The sequence below is a fragment of the Rhinolophus ferrumequinum genome, chromosome 21 (assembly GCF_004115265.2).
Source record: "Rhinolophus ferrumequinum isolate MPI-CBG mRhiFer1 chromosome 21, mRhiFer1_v1.p, whole genome shotgun sequence".
Classification (NCBI taxonomy): domain Eukaryota; kingdom Metazoa; phylum Chordata; class Mammalia; order Chiroptera; family Rhinolophidae; genus Rhinolophus; species Rhinolophus ferrumequinum.
The window spans coordinates 24,070,835-24,093,294 of record NC_046304.1 but is presented as its reverse complement, the minus strand read 5'-3'; the positions used below and the strand labels follow the sequence as shown (position 1 = coordinate 24,093,294).

At 37.8% G+C, this 22,460-nt stretch overlaps 1 protein-coding gene across 1 annotated transcript in view; it reads right to left on the bottom strand.

Annotated features, from left to right (window-relative positions):
- ACACA (acetyl-CoA carboxylase alpha) overlaps nt 1–22,460 on the bottom strand; it is a 260,073-nt gene that overhangs the window by 72,435 nt on the left and 165,178 nt on the right. Inside the window, exons 41-43 of the mRNA XM_033090744.1 lie at nt 19,524–19,679; nt 17,571–17,717; nt 3,012–3,281 (exon numbers count right to left, since the gene is read on the bottom strand). Of these exons, the coding sequence (XP_032946635.1) occupies nt 3,012–3,281; nt 17,571–17,717; nt 19,524–19,679 (573 nt within the window). The remainder of the gene's footprint in view (nt 1–3,011; nt 3,282–17,570; nt 17,718–19,523; nt 19,680–22,460) is intronic.

The window sequence follows — 22,460 nt, the reverse complement described above, 5'->3', positions numbered from 1 at the left end:
GTCTTATAGGTAACCACATGGCTTTTGGCTTTTACTTGAATGACTTGGGAAACCACTAAAGGGTTCTAATTCGAGGATAGTTTTGACCCGTAATCTGATTTATATTTTAACTGGATCATTCCACTTTCTGTTGAGAGTAGACTTTGGGTAGAGGTAGGGGCACAGTCAGAAGCAGGAAGGTCAATTAGGAAACTACTGCAATGATGCAGATAAGAGATGACAGTGACCTGGGTTATTGCATAGCAGTGGAAATGGCTGGATTCTGGATATATTTTGCAGGTCAGGATGTAAACATGATTTACTGACAAAGTGGATGTGGGATGTGAGAGAACAAGAGAAGTCAAGGGTAACTCCAAGGTCTTTTACTTAAATAGAAGAATAGAGATACCATTTATTGAGACAGAGAAGACTGTGGGAAGAACAAATTTTTGGAAGAAGATTAGAAGCTATATTTAAGCAGTCGTATAGGTAGAGATGTTAAATCTGGGTATATAAATCTGAAGTTCAGGTGTAGGCCATAAATTTGGAAGTTTATTAGTTTATAGATGGAATTTAAAGCTTTAAGGCTGAATGAGATCACCAAGCGAAGGTGAATATAGAAAAGAGGAGAGGTCCAGGGACTAAGCCCTGAAACACATTTTTTCCCTCTACCGCAACTTCTATACAGGCTGTCTTGCCAAAGCACCAGGTGACAGGGCACTGGGCCCTGGTGGGGTTGAGACTAGAGAGTCTAAGACTTCTTGGTCCTGCCACACAGCTTCTATGACCTTGACATCTGTCTCCATTCACTTTTTTTTTTTAGTAATTTTAAAAAATGAGACAAAATTCACATAACATAAAATTGGGCACTTTAAAGTATACATTTCAGTAGTTTTTCAGATATTTTATTTTCAGATATTGTGCAACCATCACCACTATCTAATTCCAGGACATTTCCATCACCCCAAAAAGAAACCCTGTACCTATTAGTGGTCACCAACAATTTCCATGTACTTTTAAAATGAATTTTACTGAAGTATATATTTTACATGTAATACAATTCATTAGTTTTAAGTTTTGTAGTTGGATGAGTTCTGACAAATGTATATACTTATATAATCACCACCACAATCAAAATATAGAATATTTCTATCATCCCCTGAAACACTCTTACATTTAAAGATGTGAAAGGCAGCAAAAGAAACTGAGACAGGGCAGGCAAGAGGGCAAAAACAAGACTCTGGCCTCCTGCAAGCCAAGGGAAGAAAGTATTTCAAGGATAAAAGAGTGACCATGTCAAATGCTGCTGAGACATCAAAAAACTAAGGTGAATACTGAGGTTCACAACAGACTTAACAATATGGAATCAATGGTGACCTTGACAAAAACAGCTACAGTGAAATGGTGAGGGGGGTGCAAGCTTAACTGTAGTGGGTCCCAGGAGGAATGGGAGAAGAGTGTCTGGAGATAGCAAGAAGAAACAGCACTTTCAAGAAGTTTTGCTGTAAAGAGAAGGAAAAAATGGGGTCAGGGTAGTAACCGGAGGGGTATTTGTATGCTAAAGGAACAGATCGAGGAGAGAGGGAAAAAGCGATGATGCGAGAAGGAGGGGGGAGAGGGGGGATCTACATCTTCAAGTTGGAAAGAACAGAAAGAGTCAAGTGAATAAGGGGAGGCTATTCACCCAAAGTACAGGAAAGATGGTGGAAAACAGGGCACAGAAGCAGGTAGGTGGGAGCTTGTACAAGCTATCTTCTGATTGCTTCTGTTTTCTGAGTGAATTGGGAAGCAAGATCATCTGCTAAGAGTCAAGATGGGCAAAGAGGGTGTTGGAGGTTTAAGACAGGAGAAGACGTGAAACTGTCATCCGGGAGGTTAGTAAGCTTGAATGTACAGTAAGATCACTCAGTAAATAGCATTGTGTATTTTTCTCTATCAGTGTTCAGCTATGGGAGTAGATGGAGAGAGTTGGATTTAAAGAAGTTTTTTGTAAAGGCACCGAGTAAGCAGAATGAAGAGAAAAGCAAAAAAGTTGCGAGTGTAGGAAAGGTGGTGATTATAATAATTAACCTATGACTGACCTTGGAATTGAAACTGGATAGGAAGAAAATGAGGATGTAAGGAAGGAGTGAAAAACAAGAAAGGTGGTAGAATAAATAGTTGAAGGACCTGGTGGGTGCAAAGGATTGTTGGACTTGGGAGAACTCAAGGGAGTGAGCTGGAAAGATAGGATGGAGGGGTGGCAAAGAAAGGGAAGCTTGAGATTGAGATTCTGGGGAATGAGAATCTGAGCTGGGATGCAGGATAGGACCCTCTATATGGCTATAATCATCACCAAGAATTGCTACAGGACTGGCCAGTACTGGAGAGAGTGACACTGTGCCAGCAACGAAAAGATACAAAGAATGAGAGGGAGTGACTAAAGGCTGGGGAATGCTGTAAAAGGAGCAGAGGTAGTATGCACAGTCTAATGACGTGAATTCAAAGATGGACGTTTTCAGAGAGAAGGGAGGGAAAAGGGTCTGGAAGTAGCCATGAAGCATAAGGAAGACACTAATCCTTGCTCCCGGCTCAGTGGCCCAAGGGAAAGAGAGAAATCAGTCACTTATTAAGAGGACTGCAGGGGAAGGAGTGTCTTAAAGGTCAGGCAGGTTTCAAGAAGAATAAGGTTGGAGAAGAGTCAGAGAAGATGTTGAGGAGACACGGGATTCTGCTGATGATTGACCATAAGTACTGGACGCCGCCGTGGAATAGTTTGAAGATATATGTTTTTTGGCTTAGCATGTTTCATACTAAATGCATACCTACTGTTTCATCTATTGTTCACCCCAAAAGTTGGCAATCTATTTCAGAGGTGGAGCAAAAGCCAGGTGAACATATTGAGAGACAATTTGTTTCCAACTTGGTTGTGAGTCACTACCAATACTGACTTGAATTTAAACCTCTACGTCTCCCCTACCTCTCTACACACATGTGCGCATGCGCACATAACCATGTAGTATCTTGAACTATTATTTTTTCTGAGTGTGTACCTTGTAAGGATCCTCAGCATCTATCCAGGCCACGTGAAACATATGACGGATTTCCTCTGCCAGTCCAATTCTTGCTCCACTGTTGGCTGCTACATAGATGCGTGGGATACCCTCTGCCCTGGCAAGCTCAGAAGCTCTGAGAAACAGCAAGTCCTCTTGGGGCCCAAAGGACCCAATTCTGTAGGTGATGTCATTGCCAATAACAATGATATCTCGGCCGTCTGGATATTCGGGACTCTTAAGGGTCATTTTCCAAGCTACCATGCCAATCTGCAAAAGCACAAACAAAGAAATAAATACAGGCTTCTTACAGGCAGATTTTTTTTCTTCACGTTCCTTGAAGGTATGTCAGATTGGACCTGGACAGCTTTCCTGTAAAGGTATGCATTTGCATGCTAAAGAGCCAAGCTCCTTGTGGGAAACTAGAACAAACATTCTCGCATATACTTCTCTAAATTATGTGGAGAATAGCTGGTTTACTATGTATTTCAGTTGTCTCAATTCCTTCTTTGGGCCTACTCAAAGAAGATGGAAAAACCCAAGTCTAAATGTGCTTAGGATACTTGTGGAAGAATGCCATGGCAATGGGAATTAAATCCACAACTCCCTATCTTACTATGCTATCTACTAAGACACCAGTTCCATCTTTTTGGAGATTCTTTCCAAGGAAACTTCAACGTATGAAAGGAGAGCAGGAAGAGAATCGCCTCTTGTGGACTGTACGGCTTTTGTGATTCTGGGTCCTTTTGCTGTCCTCTAACATTGTGCAGGAATAATAGCAACAGTCTTGACTAGCTTCCTTCAGGTATCTCCCATTTCTGCATGAATTGACTGTAGCTCAACATCGCATTCTTGTAGGTATCTCGTCACTTTATCCCAGAACCAGAAAACCAAAGGATGCAAGGCTGCGTACACTGTGATACATGTAAATGTCTGCTCTGTTCAGTAGCATCTGACCAGCCACACAAATAAATGATATTGACTTAAAAGGCAGGGGTGACACGTTTCTTTCTAAACCTCCCAGCTCTCTCCTCTTTTAATCTCCTTCTATATGAGAGCTAGTCAATCCTTCTACTTGTTTATTCGCTAGTTCCATTTCTTTTCTGTTCACTCACACCCCAGTTACAGCTGCAGTTTTTCATGTCTGCCTGTCTGTTTCCCTATACCTGGATAAGTAATGTTTTCCATTCTTTTTTGTCCCCCCATTTGTTTCTGTCTCCCCTCCCTTCCCACCCACACGACTTGCCCCCAAATACAAAGCCGACGAAATGAGCATTCCTGGTCCTGCCTAATGGAGACCAGCCACATCTGCAGCCTTGGTCCCTCATCCCCAGGCTGCTGCATATCACCTCATTGGGGAGCCGGCCATCAAGAAGGGCCATTAACAGATGTAAATAGCAGCATCCCTGGAAAGCCACATGCATCACCCGGACTCAACCGGGCCAGTGATCATAAGCTCTGAGTACACATTCCTCAATCCAATTGCACATCCACTGTAATCAGGCTGGTTGAAGCTTTCCACACAGCTATTTGTGATTCTCAGCATTAAGAAATATATATATGAAACACCCACAGATAAATATAAGCTATTTAATATATTATACCATTGGCCAAATACAAATCAAAATGGATATAATACACAGAAAAAAATCCAATCACCTTCTGAGATAAGATATTACTTTATCTGTTCATTAAAGACAGAGAAAGAAAGGAGAAATAGATCATAAAAAAAAAAATACCACAGAGAAACTCCAAATATCAGGATAATTTTGTCACGGTTTTTAAGAAGCTGGTTAATATAATGCCTGTGTGTGTGTGTATGTGTGTGGAGAATATTTTACCGGCCTTCGCACGTGGCCCTCTAACCCAACATCTCTTTTGTTTTTCAGGAAGGAAAAGCTATTTCCTCGAAATGCATTTGTAGTTAGGAAGATTGGGTTTCACACTAAATTTTATGATATATTAACCTTAGCCACCTAGGCCAGAAGCAGCTTAAGACACAAGCCCTGAAGAATCTACTTCAGCATTTGCATGCTAATGCAAACATTGTATCTATGTGGCACTGGGCAGGCAAATAATACTCTTATCTTTTGTTATTACCTAGGGACTCTGTGTCACTTGGGCAGTCAGTTCAGCAATTGGCCAGGTCATTATGCTTACAATATTGACTTCTAATTAGGTGTCAACACAGCAGCACCAAGGACACACTACTCTTTATCAGTGTTCTTTCCAAAGTGTATTCCTCATCGACCGCCCCCTCCCCCCTTAAAATGTACCATTACAGGATGGGAAGTGCTATTCTAGTCTGTATCGTGAGATTCCTTATTGGAAAAGATTAAGTTTTGAGTAATCATGATGGATAAACATCTAAGAAAGCATATAGTGCTCAACTTACATTAAAATTTATTTTAATCACTAATTTATTTTATTACTAATCAAATGATAGGTCATATAATGGTAAACATGGGCTTTGGGGTCAAACAAACCTACATCCACATCTAGGTCCCATCACTTATTAACTGTGTGACCTTGGGAAAATTAACTTTATTGAGCTTCAATGTCCCCACATACAAAATTAGTAATACCTATGCGTTTGATGAACCTATGAGAAGCAGTAATCTATTATACAACTTCAACATACAAAGTTTGCCCCTTTCTCTCCTCTCAACCTTTCCAAATGTACCCATTCCAAAAAGGTTCATTCAAATTCCATTTCCTCAGTAAAGCTTTCCCTAGCCTAAAGTGACCCATTTCTTCCCCGATCTCCTACTAAGACCTTCATGTAGAGAATTTATTTGATAATTCATCATATACTGCCTACGACCACTTTTAGCTTGCCAGCTTGAACCATTATATCATCTCCTCCAGTGCCTTAACAGGATCCCTGCACACAATATGGGAGTAATAAACATTTGCTGGTTCCATAGTCATTTCATTTTTTTAAATGATACTTGGAAAACAGTCAACACCAAAGGCTTACAACATTGTCCGTGACTTATCTCTAGGGATCACAGAATACAAGTCCTAAACATATCAACTATTTATTTTTAAAAAATAACAAGAATAATAGCTACTATTAATTGAACATCTATGACATACTGTACTATACTAAATGTTGACAAATACTGATAGTAGTTAAGAGGATAAGCTGGGGAGTGGCAGCCTGCCTTGGTCTAAATCTCAGCTTTATACTAGCTGTATATCCTTGGACCGGTCACTTAACCTAACAGAGCCTCAATTTTTCCAATCATAAAATGGGTATAAATAGTATCTTTCTGAAGAGATTGCTGTGAGGAATCCCACATTAAATTAGTACAGAGACTGGCTTATAAAAGAATAGCTATTATTATTATTATTATTATTATTATTAATTCAAAAGCAGCTATTACTTTCGCCATGAGAAAACTAAGGCAGAGAAATTAAGTAATTTTCCAATATATGGTGATGGAAGGAGAACTGACTCTGGGTGGTGAACACACAATGGGATTTATAGATGATATAATACAGAATTGTACACCTGAAATCTACGTAACTTTACTAACAACTGTCACCCCAATAAACTTTAATTAAAAAAAAAAGAAATTAAGTAATTTGTCTTTATAGCTAGTATGAATTGTTTATTTTTTAAAATAAGATTTGCATAATTTTCCTTTCCTAGAGTAATTAAGGAGGTATGTTCCAGGCCGGTGCCGCCACTGCATTTAGCTGAAACAATATGAAAAGATAAATATGAATTATACCATAAACATGAATGTCATCGACACCTAAATGCAATATGATATCCTGGACTGGATCCTGGAACAGAAAAAGGACATTGTAGAAAAACTGGTGAAATCCAAAACAAAGTCTGTATTTTACTTAATAGTACTGTAGCAATGTTAATTTCTTTGTTTTTATAATTATACCATGGTTATATAAGATGTTAACATCAGGGGACTCTGGGTGAAGGCTATATGGGAACTCTCTGCACTATCTTTGTAACTTTTCTGCAAATCTAAAATACTTTAAGACAAAAAGTTAAAATAACAAATGTGATGATAAAAACTATTTTGAAGGGAAGTAAAGTGGTTTGTGAGGTCATTGCTAGTGTTCCGGACAGCCTTGTAAAATGAGGGCTATGAAGACTATGAATAGCATTTAAAAATACCCATGATGCAGTACTAAATTTGAAGAATGGGCGTAACAAAATTGACTGTATACTATAATATTGTGAAAGGCAAAACAGTGTGGTGGTTAAGGGCACAGACTCAGAAGCCAGATTGGGAGAATATGAATCTAATAGAATCTGACTCTGACAGAACAGAGATTCAGTTTTCTAGCCATATAACCTTAGGTAAGTTACTAACCTCTATGTGCCTCAGTTTCCTCATCAGTGAAATGGGGGGTAATAATAACCTACTCTATTAAGTTTGTTGTGAGGACTAAATACATGGTAAACTTTAGAATAGTATCTGGCACATAGTAAGTACATAGTGAGTGTTACAACACACTAACTAAAAGCGGTTAGGGTGAAAAAAACAGAGATAAATACACACAGCAAAATGAGATGATAGTTATTTTAGGATGATGAGATTGTATGTTTTTTTTTTTCCATTTTCCAAATTTTCTTTGTGTTTATATTGCATTGATAACTTAAAATGTTTATAAATTAAAAAAAGTTAACTGAGAAAAGACTACCAAATACCTCTTCATTGGGTGACAAGTACATTGGAGTTTATATTACCAGCTCTAGTTTAGTGTATAATGGATTTTTTCATATTTCACAAGAACTGACTCTAAATTTTAGTCATAGTACAACTGATCATATTTTTCTAATGTTAGAGAGATATAAACATATGAAAATTAAAAATCAAAACTCATCTCAAAGGGAGAAGAATGTGAGGAACTCTCTTAGTTTGTTGGGGCTATCATTTCATTTTTTAAAAAGAAATGCTCTGCAGTGATGTGGTAGAATGTAAACATATGTATATATAGGTTTATACAATATTAATAGCTCCACCTGAGAGGTAACTGCTTCAGTGTTTTTCTGGTCTGATGGTTAAATACATATTTATACTTTTAAAGTCAATATTTGTACAATAGACAAGAACACTGCCTATCAGCTAAATACATATTTAGGACTGTACCACATGTATTACAAACATGTACTAAAATCGAAAGCTTATATTTATACAGAGCCTTTCATCTTGAAGGGGGCTAAAGAGCTTTACAAACATATGTACATAAAAGGACATTTGCACTGATAGGCAGGCAAGGTTTCAATTCACCCACTCCCCTATTTCTTCCAGCGGTCCGGGATAGAAACACATGGTGTCAACAGATGCAGCTCTGTAACAGCTGCAAAGACATGTAACACAATAATCCACTTTGTGATGCACAATCACTGAAAACGCGCTTACGACGTGAGAATAGCAACTGCTCTCCTCCAGTGTGGAAGCACCACAGCCGTTTCCAAATTTGTGTTTTTAAATTATTCTCTACCAAACTCAACTAATCACTTGACAAAATTGAATTTGATACTGGAAATGGTTTCTGAATGCAGAAATACTTTCTGTCTGATGATGAGAACTGGGTTGAAAAATGTTTCCTCCTGCCCTGGTTAGATTTAGAGAAAAAAAGAAAAAGGGTCACAACATTCAGGAGAAATGGTTCAAAATATGCTAAGAATAGCTTTGTCTCAGTGGATTGGGTCATTACTTCAAAAGATGGTCATACCTCCACCCCCTTAATTAGGACACTAAGTTTTTCAGTCAAATTACTTTATATAGATGGGTCTATTTATATTATACACACAATGGAGATTTTATATTGAAAATTTTGCAATCACTATAAAAGCATACATAAAGTGTGACAACGTGATTAGGAACGTGACATTCATTGATTTCACCTCAGCCCAAGTTGCCTTGTACATTAACTGAAAAATAACAACCAAAGGAAATTCTATCACTGAATCCCCTTGTTTTGGCTTCTTTCTCCTTCCAATGTTTTTACACACATGAAAACTAGTGAAAATGATACTCCAGGACTAAGGGCTAAGGAAACAACAAAAGGGGGTTGTCAGAGTGGGTGGGCTTGTGGTATAATGAGATTTTGGTCCTGACAGTGCCACCAACTTCTTTTCCTGACCACTGCCTCCACGGAGGCACTGACCAGCCAAGTGGTTTAGGCACTTACTACCAATTCATTAAGATAGCCATAGATCATTGAAAAAATACTTAATTTCAGATGATTTTAAATAACAGAACGTTACAATTAGCAGGTTTCTTAGGTTTAGGGTGATCAACCTAAACTAATTACCTTAAAGAGAAAAAGGGATGAAAATCAAAAGAGTTACTGTGAATAAACTAAGGATAAACTGAAATAAATCTGTGCTTTCCTCGTACAAGTTCTAAGGCAGAAAATATTTCTTTGGCCACAGTCTGATTCTGGAATAAACACACACCAAGTGAGGGAGGAGGGGGTGGGGAGGAGAAAGCAAGCAGAAGAGAACAGTCTTATTTAACCGTTTTTATGTGGGTAAAATGATTTGTGCCACAGTATTTCCATAAGAAGTGGGACCATTATTTTCCTGTAGAAACACATTTGGTTTGAAAAGTATCACTGGACAAGACGTGAAAATCAAACCGAATGAATTATTCACAACCTCCGATCAGAGGTGATCATTATTTCTGATGCTTCAAACAGTGATTAGGATTCTGCCCTGAGATGTCATTTTCTCGCTGGGTAACACCAGCGACACAGAGAGGCATTATCTATCTATCCATATATGTATTTTTTCTCCTGGGAGGACCTTGGCTTAATGTTACTATAACAGATACTAAAAACATGATAATATTAACATTTATTCTGATGGTGCCCATAAATGCCATTAGCCTGACACAAAGTGTCGACACTAATTATGACCCAAAGTTAACACCAAAATTGACATCAACATTAATTGTACTATCAGTGTGAAGAGAATGTGGAAGTGCACACACACATACACACACGCATATGCACTTTCCAAAGCTGCTGTTACTACAGAATAAAACTGTAGTAAGCTCAATAAAGAAATCTGAAGAGAGGGCTCAGGGATGAAACAGGAAAGGATTTTGTTTTTAAAGGTGTAAGAAGCATCCATCAGCTTTTGCTATGCTGTGGGAAGTAGGAAGGGTATATCTTTGCCACAGTTGCCTTTTTTATGGCTATCTCCTCATTTTAAGTTCAGCTGTAATAACATCTTTCTACACAGACTTTAAATACGGGTTAGACTGTGGCTGAGATGTGGAAGCTTTATTTTCCATGCTAAAAGTCTAAAAGTTGAGTTTTTCTGCCAAAGCCTCCAGTAGCTATTGTTCTACTACTGCTAAAGGCAGGAAGATGACCATCCTGCAATGCCCTGGAGCAGCAATACAAAGCACCCTAGAACGTTAGAGAAGAAACAGACCTAAGCATCATCTGCAACATAAAGAAGAGAAAACTAAGGCCCAGAGAGAAAGAATCTGAACTTGAGCTCCTTTGTGATGCACAATCACTGAAAACAACGTGTTACCTTTTTTCCTCTTTTGTATCTTGCACAGAGTATTATATCTTCACTTTAATTAGATACTGCCAAAAATAATTACAATTTTAACTCATGTTAGAATCTCATGGAAAAACCACACTTGATGAAATATTAGAAAATTCTGTATAGGTGTTAAAATGTGTATTTTTAAACCATAAGGCAATGTAATATTTGATTTCATTTGTGCCATTTAGGAAAATCATGCTGAAAAAATGTCAATGCCTTTTCCATATTGTGTTATCTGCTGGATATCATATTCCATTGCCTAGTGTTGTATGATCACATAAAAGAGCTGAAAACAATTTTCTTAACAGCTGAAAAACTCTTTTTTTCATGCTTGGCTAATTCAAAAATGGCTGAACAAACTTCCCTCAACCCTTCTAAAAAGCGATAAAAGGGTAAGAAAAATATCATTTTTAGAGCAAAAAATTTTCATCCCAGAGTTAACTCTGTGAAAATGTTACCAAAGATTAGAAACAATAATTTTGAACAGGGGAATTATTTCTTCCTGTGATATTTATATACAAGAAACCACATTAATTTTATGCATATACACACAATGATTTAACAAACATATCAATTTTCTAAAAAAAACATGCAATGGAGCACATACCAGCCAGTGGTGTTGGAGAAAGGGGGCACAGGAGTAATAGGTTGATATGGAAATTAACCAAGTTGCCTACTACAGTATAGTTCAAGAAGTCTTGCCCATTAATCACATAAACAAATGTTGAACTCGGACGCTCCATGCCACACCTCATCCTCTGGTGTCATCTGTTGCTATCCTGATATTCACTATTGCTTCTAGTTGGCGCTGTGTAAAGTTTTCTGATATAGGGTATGGCATCACATCCTTCTTCAGTAAAATCTTAAAAGTTTAGATGTATGAAAATTCGGGCAAGTACATTCTTTTGTTTAAAGGCTAGCTCTAGGACTTACTTTTGAAAGGAATTGGGGAAGCCCTCCACAAGAGCTGCATTAGTGTGCTAACGAATACATTAGGATTTTCAAAGTCAGTCAGGCTCATTGGGCCTTGGTTTGCTGCTAATGAAATGGGTCAAACTCAGCTAGTGAACCTGATGAGAAATCTCCAACACCAAAAACAGTCATTCAGAAGGAATTCTAAGAAAAGCATATGCATCCCAAAAGAACAGTGCTAGAAATTCATTAAAAGTAATGCCATGGCAAGATGACCTATGTTTCAAAATTAGCCTCAATATTTTTGTAATGAGGGACTCTACTTTGGTTCTGAGGACCATTTTAGACAAAGACTTGTAGCCAAATGTGCTCACTTAGAATTAGGATAAAAGAAGAAAAGCACATACTAATTTTAAATAATACTAATTTTAAATAAAACTATCTCACCACAGATTCTATCATGTCTTTTCTCAATACTTGAAATACCTATCCTGGTAGGCCTAAAAGGATTCAAAATTGGTTTCTTGAAGCCTTTGACGAAAAATAAGGCAAACACAAATTATGAGTGTTTATATGTAATCAGCGGTATGTGATACTTTTCTGCTGAGGATCTCAAAGCACTTACAGTCTCCCATCTTCAGGGACAGATTGGCGGCAAGGACCATTAGTCAGTCTCTCTTTATAACTTGAACAATCAGTGCAGAGACCATGGTTGTTTTTCAGGTCCGCTTTTATCAGGTCTATTTCAGAGCTCACCTTCAGCATACTACAATACAAATTTGCCTCTTCGCCAACATATATCTCAAAGACTGACATGGACTCAATTTACACACCCAGCATGAAAAGGTAAACTGATTTCGAAAGAATGAAACAAAAGCACAGTGAAATACATCCAAATTAGCTTCACATTCATGGAGCTATTCTGAGGTTAAACCGAGTAAAACCATACACAAAAGTCTAATGTTAAACTAGAAAAATATTTGGGTTCTGTGTGCATGAAAAATGGTCAACACTTTCCTTACCCAAGCCCACAAATATATACACACTCTCTGCAGTCAGAGTTTCAAAGCATAATGGGTTCCACTAGACTCTGAATCCAGGGTAACCCAAGCAATTCCTTTGAGAGTATGGAAAATGTCAACCAAGTGAATTAAGACAGGGTTATAGTGGTTTTTCTAAAATAAGAGGTCCTTTGGGTTAAGAAGCCCAGCCTAGTACTGTCAAAATGGACCTACTAATTAATTTCTTCCAATCTTTTAGGTTTACATAAGCTTACCAACTTCCTTTCCCTACCTAACTCCTACTTTTTTTTTTTTTTTTTTGGTTTTTATACTCAAATTACAGATTTCAAAGAATTATAGCAACATATAAGTGAGGAGCCGTCTCAAATGGTAAGATTTGTTTAAGCTAGTCAGTAGATGCAGGGGTTTTGTCATATCACTCTTTATATTTTTCTGTAAATTTGAAACATTTTATAATTAAAAATTTTAGATGCTTATGCTTTGGTGGACTGGACATCAGCACATTGCTAACAAATATAGACAAGGCTGAGCAGTTCTAGAACTGAATTCCTAATCCCCACCATTCCCACCATTTCACCCCCAAGAATATAAAGCAGACCTGAAACCAAGAAACCAGTTATGATGGCGGCTAGTCTTTAATTTACACTACTTTTCTTCCTCCTCGATCTTCTTCCTAAAAAAATGTTTCCTTTAAAAAAATGTATAGAGCCAGGATCTCCACCCAAAGAGTTAAAAATGCAATTGCATATTGTAGGAACACCAGGCAAAGCCTATCATAACAACTGAAAAAAAAAAAAAAAAATGGAAGGATACCGCTGGATTTGCCTCACCAAACAGGGCAATTCAAGAGGCTTGTCTGAATGCTAAGCTGCTGAGAAGGAAAAATCCTGACACCTAGTGCCCATCAGAAAAAATGAAGCCTTGGAGCCACTACAATTCTTAAGTGTGGTAGTGTGTGTGCAGGAGATCATCAAATTGCAGTCAATTTGGAATATATCTATCTCCCAGAAAAATTTTAAGGAAAAAAATTTAATACCATGCAAGAATTCCAGTCTCTAATCACCAGTCCTCTTTGGAGTACACATCTTGTACCTAATTTCTATAAATGCTTCTAAACACAGCATCTTTTTCTCATCTCAGTTTTTCATTATGACAGGAGTGATGAGAGGGAATGGATGCGTTCATATTGTTAAAAAGCCCGTGTTCTGAAACAGTAAGGAAAACAGGGTCCTAATTTCTATCCACACTAAAATTACTAGAAAAGTTGCATCTCCATCCTATCTTTCATCACTGCCCAATTTAGAGATTCATGATCTAGTTCACAGAGCCGTTAAAGGAAATATAATAAAAGAATGCTAGTGACATTCCAGAACAAATAAGAACAGTCTCAAGAAGGCTGGTATTTTTGTCCTACCAGGCAAAGTTAAGTTGTTCTCTGTCAAGTCTGTGACAGCCCTTGGCTTGATCTAAGCCTGAGCCTTTTAATAACAGGATTTAGTGTGAAAAGCAGTTGCACTGGATTGTGAACTGTTACTCAAAATGTTCCCACCTACAATTACAACTTCCACCAAATGATCAAAACAGGTTAGCAAATTGGCAGGAAAATGAAAACAAGTCCTGCAAAATCGAAATGTGGTAAGAGTACAACTATTGGTTAGCTGCATTTCTTCTGTATCCAGGCTCAACAGCACGCATTCATCTAGCTATGTATTTACATACAGTGCTCATCGCTCTAGCATCACAGCAGCTAGAAATGATACCAGTTTAGTCTATGCTGCAATCACATTTTCCTCAATTTTTATCTTTACTCGAAATTATTAAAAAAAATAAATCCTGGACAACTCATCTTTGGCTCTATTTGCAAGTAACAACGTAGTTCACAGATGGGGCCTACATATCTTTTACTCCTACTCTAAATTCACACTAAACGCAATGCCATTCAAATGTGACAATGAGAAAAATGTGTTCTCCTATACCTTCAGTTACATCTTTCTTGATGGCAAAAGGACAACTAGGAAAATATAGAGGAGAGGGTAGCTAACACTGCCTCAGAAAAGCTCTCTTTCTCCTGCTTTTACCACGGGCACAATGTTCAAAATGCAGGTCACACCTCTGCTGAAACAGCCAATATTCTTCCTCAAATGGCAAACAAGTTACCTAAAACTAAATGGAACTGAATTGTTCCAAGTTCTGGTCCTATCACCATTTTACCTATTTACTGTCCTGGGAAAAAAAATTGGGAAGAAAGACTGGCCACCCATAAAGCCGATGGTCTGATAAGCGCAGGTTTTCTGCCTTTGATTATGGGGAAACACATCTCAATTCATGGGGAAACTCTGCAGGAATCTCGTTTTACCTTCATTCCTTATATCCATGTGCTAGCTTTTAAACCCAGAAACCCCAATCCTTCAAGGTAATGCAATATCAGCCACAATGATGACCTGGTAAAGCCATCACCTTTGGAGAACACCACATTATAATGATTTAATGTCTCTGTAGCATCAATGCATTTACATTGAGCCTTGGCTCTCAGAACATTTAACAGGTCAATTTTTTATTCCTTTTTTAATAAAACTATTTCTCAAGGCTCTGTTCAGATACCCACTCTCTTTGGGACAGGACAGATTTGCTCCAAATCTCATCAGCATGAGCTCTTTTCTTTCCCCTCACATCATTCTTGGGGTAATATGTAGAGTGCCAGGCTCATGACAAACTTGTCTCTTTGGCCAAAGAAAATTAAACTGCAATAGCTGAAAGTCAACTTGCCCTGATAAAACTGGGCTCAGCATGAGGAAATACATCCTATTGACATGTCGTCATCTCTTAGGCACAGCTGTCCCTCAGGAGCTGACTGCTGAAACGCCATCTTTAGATTGGTCAGTCTCTCAGTGGACATGCTCCATTGTACGTCCAAGCTATTGGTAACAGAGTTTGAAACTAATACCCCAACCTCATTCCTGTCGTGCAGTGTCCCATAATCTAGCTCCGGCCACTGACTGACTTCACCAGCCATCCCGGGCATTACTCACTAACTGCTCACAAAAGGACATCAGTGTCACTCCTCCCGAGCTCAAAGACTCAAAAATAGCAAGCTAATGCTGAGCTTCAATCCTAGTCTATCATTTGAAGGAAAGGAAACGAGAACAAATAAAATAGGCAACTAAGAAGGGGAAAGAGTACAACAAGAAGAAAGTATGAACTGACAAAAAAGTAAAAAAAAATTTTTTGGAATACTATTCAGATTTCTGGCTTTTAAGATTATTAAAGCACTGGGGAAAGAGAAACAAGGCTCCTGTACTGACTCAACTACACGTAGCTGTAGTGTAAGACATCTCTTTTCCATCAAGGTTTGCTGGGTGTTAAAAAGGGTTAAAAAAAACCTTTAATTTTTTTTTTATTCGTGTGTGTGTGTGTGTGTGTGTGTGTGGTCTGTGGGTACAGAGTCCCGTATAATAAGACTATTTGTATTCATACTGGCAGAGTAAACACTACATGTTCATGCCCAGGCAGCTCTGTGCTTGTAATTTCAGCAAGAACAGCTCTGTCCCTCTGGGACTTCACTATTCCCCCAGTCTCCATTCGCTCAAACACAGAATGAGAGCAGAGAGAAAGCAGGAGAGAAAGATCATGGCAAGAGGTTTCACACAGCACTGCCGCTAGCTTTCACGTGGCCCAAAATCTCATTCTGTGTTTTAATTACATTAGTTAAAACCGTTTTCTCTCAGCCCCATGTTCACAAGGGTGCCTTCCGTTCCTGAAGACTACACTGTTCAATGAATCAGAATTTAAGTCTAGCACAATGAAGCTTTGCTGTTGAGGGGCTCACTAAACACATGCTACACACAGTGGCACAAACCTCTGCTTCAACTTAGTGTGTCAATGAGTATATACCTACTCTCGTCAAAATTCTACGCATCCCTCCTCCCTAGCCTCTTGCCTTTGCTATTTGTCAAGGCGTTAGATTAGCACTCCTACAAGTCTGATACCCTCCATCTGGTCCAATGACTGCCTCCATCTTAATACCAAATCAGCTATTTTTGGCATCTACTGGTGTACTTACTGAAACAGCCATACACCTTGCACATATAGCAACATTTTTTTTCGGAAAAAGATACTGCATGAAATGGGGGAAAATGCATATTATCTCCAAAGGTCTACCCAGCCTGTTTACGGTGAACACCCAGGTCAAGATTACTCCTTTTAAGGAATGAGATTTATCTAAGGTTGAAATAAAAGCGTATCTCTGTTTTGGTTTATTACTGTTATAACTGTACATTAGAAGCATATTTAAAATCAGGAAGAATCTCAATGCAGAGAGGTAGGCATAGGGTATGGGGTAGCATATGACTTTATATCATTATGAATAGTGCACTATAGGAGAAAGGACTCCAAGGCTAGAAAATGCATTCTCGGAGAACTACCAGAAATGAGTTCTCTGGTATTTTCTTTCATGTTTAAACCTCTGGTTCTGATTGATCTCCTTTAAGAAGAATATATTTACCATGCTCATAACAGCACTAGATCAAATTACCTAAGCATAAAAAAAAAAACAAACCAAAGTATGTATACTAGCATACAAACAGGTACCCGAGTAAAGAAAAATACCAAGCAAAACAATACTTTAAATGCTTTTATTATAGAAAAAAAAATCTCAAAATTTCAAACATATACAAAAATAGAGAAAATAATCTATTCCTATGTATCGAGTATCATCTAGCTTCAATTAACAACTTACGGTCAATCTTGTTTCATCCACACTCACCCTCCATTATTTTGAAGTAAATCCTAGATAGTAGATCATTTCATCTGTAACTATTTTAGTATGTATACCTAATAGAAAACAATACTCTTTTTTAAAGTCAAAATTATAATATCACTTTATAAAAATGTAATACATTATCACATTTAAAAAAATTAAACAGTAAATTCCATGATATCAACTCAACGGTCTCTCTCTAAAGAATTCTACCAATGAGACTACTATGCTGCTGCCTCCTCTTGGATCTTAATTAATACTATTTAATGACCATCCCCATGAAAAGCTGACACTAGTGGGCACAGAGATAAGATACTTGCCTCATTTCCTCCTGGAAGCCTGTTCATGTGGACCAGTTGACCTTGATCATCCAACACAAGCTCGGTATACGTCAGCATGTCAGAAGGCAGAGGGGGTGGTGGCAGGAATGCTTGAGTGGACATAGACTCCCAGAGTTTGATCAGGGACTAGTGGAGGAGAGAAGTTTGACTGATCAGTGACAATTAGCATTTTAACATGGACACAAATAAATACTAAGATTTGGCCAATCTGTTTTTGCTCTTTCTTTTCCAACGGTTCCGCTGAGTGTTCAAGCATTAGACCAAATTCTACAACTCTCATTCTTAGGTAAAATAGACTTGTAATTATTTTTCACATAATATTTTTTACATGCCAAAAATCACACACTTTTCCAACAAAGTCAAACCACTGAGAGATTCTGAATACAACATTAGAGCATTAACAAATACACCATAATTAGCAATATCCTAGGAAAATTAAAAAAAGAAATTAACATCAATCTCCCTTTAAAAAAGGAAGAAAAATCCTTAGCAATAAAGGATTTTAAAGCAATAAAGCAATAAAAGAGAAACTTAGCAATATAAGAATAACCAGGAAAGTGACATGATACGAAGAACCCCAAGAAGGCAAGAATAAAGTTTGTACTAGAGGTTCAGGAGAAGCAACCTTTTTCCTTTTCAGAGCTACAGGCCCACAAACAGGAATTAGCTCACTAGAGGCCTATGACTATTTGTAAATGTGCAAGTCCGTTCTGTTCCAACTTGAGTAAACAGATAGATACACGTGTCCATTTAAAAACCATAATGATTTCCATGCCAACTTCATATTACCAAAACAAATGCCTCATAAAGTGGGAACTAGTTCAATTGTTTCTTTGCTTGCCTCAAAGCAACATTTAAAGCCAACACGACTCGTTCATACCAAATGTCCTAATTACTGTGTTTATGTCTATTCTATAGGAAGAATTACATGGAATGCGATTTCTGCTTATAGCACTGGCACTGTGAAAACAGAATCAACACTCAACTTTTAGGCTAAAAATGCCAGTAACGCTGAATGAAGGTAGCTATGTTTCAAGAGAGAAAACTTGTAAACAAGTGGTTATATAAGGAAATCTCTTCTATTTGTGAATACAGGAATTACAGAGACTATTGACCAAGGCCACATATATTACTTCAGTAAAATTCAAATGTGGTAATACGGGAGGTATTAACTAGGAGATTTGGGAAAATCCTATATTCATAGATTTTTTCTAAGGACAAATTCAGTGTTCTTTTGAGACTTTATTCTTTATCTGTTGCATTTTCTGCTGGAAGATATACTTTTCTTGCCTTCTATTGATGGAATAAAAATCTGCAGCATAGAGATGATTCACCATACAGATCAAAGGAATTTATTTTCATATAGAGGATAAGACTTCATAACATCATATTTCCTCATGCTAGTTTTTATTCAGCTATAATACATCTCCCACAAAAGAAATGATACTTTAAACTGTGTACTATGGACTCTGTATCCATTTGTATATGTTACCTATATTGATTCTCATCATATTAACCTAGGCAATCAGTTAGAGGCCTGGGTTATCTTGGAAAATAGGAAAATGAGAACCAGAGTTTCAAACCTCTTTAATATCCATAATTTGAATATAGGCTTAGGAAATACATACCTGAACATAACTTTTCACACAGGTCATTGTAAACTACCATCAAAGGCATGCGGTCTCAGTTTACTGTCTTCTACTCCATGGAGGCTTCTATCCTCACCATTCCTCCTGTTAATTCATGAAGAACTATCTAACCTCTAAGTTGGCAGTCACCAAATCCCAAATTAGATAGAAACGAGAAAAATGTCATGATATTTCCTGCCTTTTGGGACTGCCCCATTCCAGTCTAAGCTGCATCTGATGGAGATTCAAGAAAACCTTGTCTCTTTGGAACATGTCAAGAGCCCCCCCAGTTAACCACCTTTACCTGTCGAAACATCTCTGGGATATCGTATATGTATGTTGTCCCTAAGGACTGTGCCTGGAACCTCTTTGATTGAAGCAGATCTTTGGTCACATATGGAGTGTTGATTAACATTCCATGCAATGGTCCCTGTTTGTCTCCATATGCCTGAAACATGATCTGTAGGAAAAATAGGATGGCATTGGGGAATTGAGACAGAGAAAAAAAATCAGATAGCTGCCTAGAGGGGCTTTTTTTCACAAATGCTATTTCTTGAAACATTTTTGGTTGAGTAGATAAGATATGCTTCTTAACATTGGGTACACGGTATTCTCACCTCTCTACAGATTAACCAACCACAAAAAATAGTATGTAACCAACAGTACACCATAGGCTGCGCTCACCTTTGGATTAGTTGCAACCAAAAAGAAAGCACAGTGTAAATTTCACATTTCAGAGACAGACAGACAATGCTTGCCTCCTAAAGTGACTTGAATCTCACATGTTCAGAAACAAAGCATGTCAACTAACCAGGCTGAGCAGTGCTATTGGTATTTAAGTTGAGGAACCACTGTGCACTGAAGAGAATTCTGTTCCTTCCCCAATAGTAGAAGGCCAGGTCAAGGTTCTACTATATCATCTGCTTTAGTCTATTTGATTAGATGGTGCCTCAAAGATTTCTGCCACACGTGGACTTCATTTACCCATCTGGCTAGTTAATAAGACATAGTGTATAGTAAAAGAAATATATTTTATTAAATTATATATATATATCTATATAATACATATATACACGTTTCCACCAATACAGTATGTCTACTAGTGAATAGCTCCTACAATACTTATTTTGTCACATAATAAAATCACCACACTAGTTTTTCATCATTTTAACTTAAATATTTCTAGAAGAGTACTTCACACTCCATATATTTAATTTTATTTGCTTATCAATATTTATAAGGGAGCCATTATTTCAAGTCAGTTAATATTTATTGAGTACCTAGAGGCTGTGTGACACTATACTAGGCACTTTATGCATGAATACATAAAATACAGATTCCCAGTGCAGTGAAAACAAATGGAGATTTGGATGTAAGAGTATGTGTATATACCCACATAACTATTCAGGACTAAAATATGTAAGCTTAAGTCTACCATTAATGAATAATTTGTGGACCTACTACACAGGCGTAAGAAGAGAATTAAATGCTTAACTCTCCTGGCTAGACTCCAGCTAAGTGAACCCTTAGCCCCTTAGATCAGGGGAACAAATGTGTTCTGCTGAACTGCCAGTCAGGCACTGTGAGGCAAAATTTGTCTGGGCCTCCTCAAAACTCCACAGAATAGAGTTCCCAGTCCTCTTCCAGGTGACCAGCAGTGGAAGTCGCCAGGTGGAAGTCGAATTCGTAATGTCTTAGGAATCGTGATGTTTTAAGAGTCTCAAAGTGTTGAGTTGAGGCCAGGGTGTTAGTATGAAGAGCTGGATTCACAAGAGAACTTTGGGGAATGTTAAGATGTTTTCTGTCATGACTGTGATGATGGCACATAGGTGAATACAATTTCAGAATAAACTGACCTGTACACATAAAATGAGTGCATTTTATTACATGTAAATTGTATCTAAATAAAGGTGATTTTAAGTGTAGATTTCTCCCATACACCATACACTGGAAATCAACTGACTTATGCAATGGATTACCGAAATCTCTTTTCCCCACGATAACTGCCTGACGTGAGTGCTCATTACAACTAATACCACAGACTATATAAGGAAAATGAAACAGAATGAAAATCAAGCCAGTCAGCCTTGCTCCTTATTGGCAAAAAAAATAAACAATGTGCTAGAGCAAGAGGTTGATAGTAAAGGACAGTGTTGGAAGCTTCCGAATCATCAGCTATGTTAATTCCATTTTCTACTATACTGGACATAATTAAAAATAGGTAAAGTACACATTGTACAAGTTCATAAAACATGTACACAATTTAATACATCATGCACCTTGAACCAGATGCCATCAAGAGCTTATCTTGGAAAACAATCTCTGATCCCACATAGTGTGTTCCCTTAGAACCCTGTACTTATTTGATGATGGCAGAATCATAATCCTACTACAGAGAAACTAATTATCTGTCTTCTTCCATAGCGATGAAAATTTCTTGAGAACACAGATCACTTTTTAATCTCTGTATCCATACCGCCTGACACACTATCGGTGGTTAGTAAGGGTTAAATTAATGAACAAATGAATGAATGATACACATGGTCCTATATCATCTTAAATTTACATAATGATTCACTAGAGCCAAGATAGGGAAAAATCAAATTGGCAGAAAGCATCAGGTAGGCATCAGGAGTGCCAGTACTAAGTTAGAGATTGTTTCTCTTGTGGGTCCCTCCTGCAGCCACAGGCCCTTCAGCTCACATGGGGAGATGTTGAACTCTCTCAACTAAGGAGCCGGAGGGAGACCTCTCCCGTTAGGGCTTCCAAAATATGCATGACCCATGGTAAATGGGGTTCTTCCTCAGGCTAAAGGTAGCTCATTCATTCTTTCACATCCTTATTAGGTGCTGATTTTGTGCCAGGCATAGTACGAATCCCTGATCGAAGGCATTGCGCCTTATGGGCCCATGCCATCACTAGCCGGCATGAGGGAAATCTAAGAGCTATCTAATAAAAAAATTTAAAAAAGGGAAAAAAAAGGTAGTTATGAAGAACACACTTATTTATCATAAACACTGAAATCTCAAGCGGCCATCTTATTTTTCACAAGAATAGACCTGCCTCGAAGCCATTGTAGCAGTTAATTAAGAATATCCCTACTCAAGGAAAGCTTTGACTGAAATATCTGTAAGGTTGCCCTGAAAAATATCAAATGCAGCAAAAATTATTGAATACTCTTTCTCTTGCTCACCCATTGTGCTCCTATGCACTTCTCTCTCTCTCTGTTTTAACTGTTCAC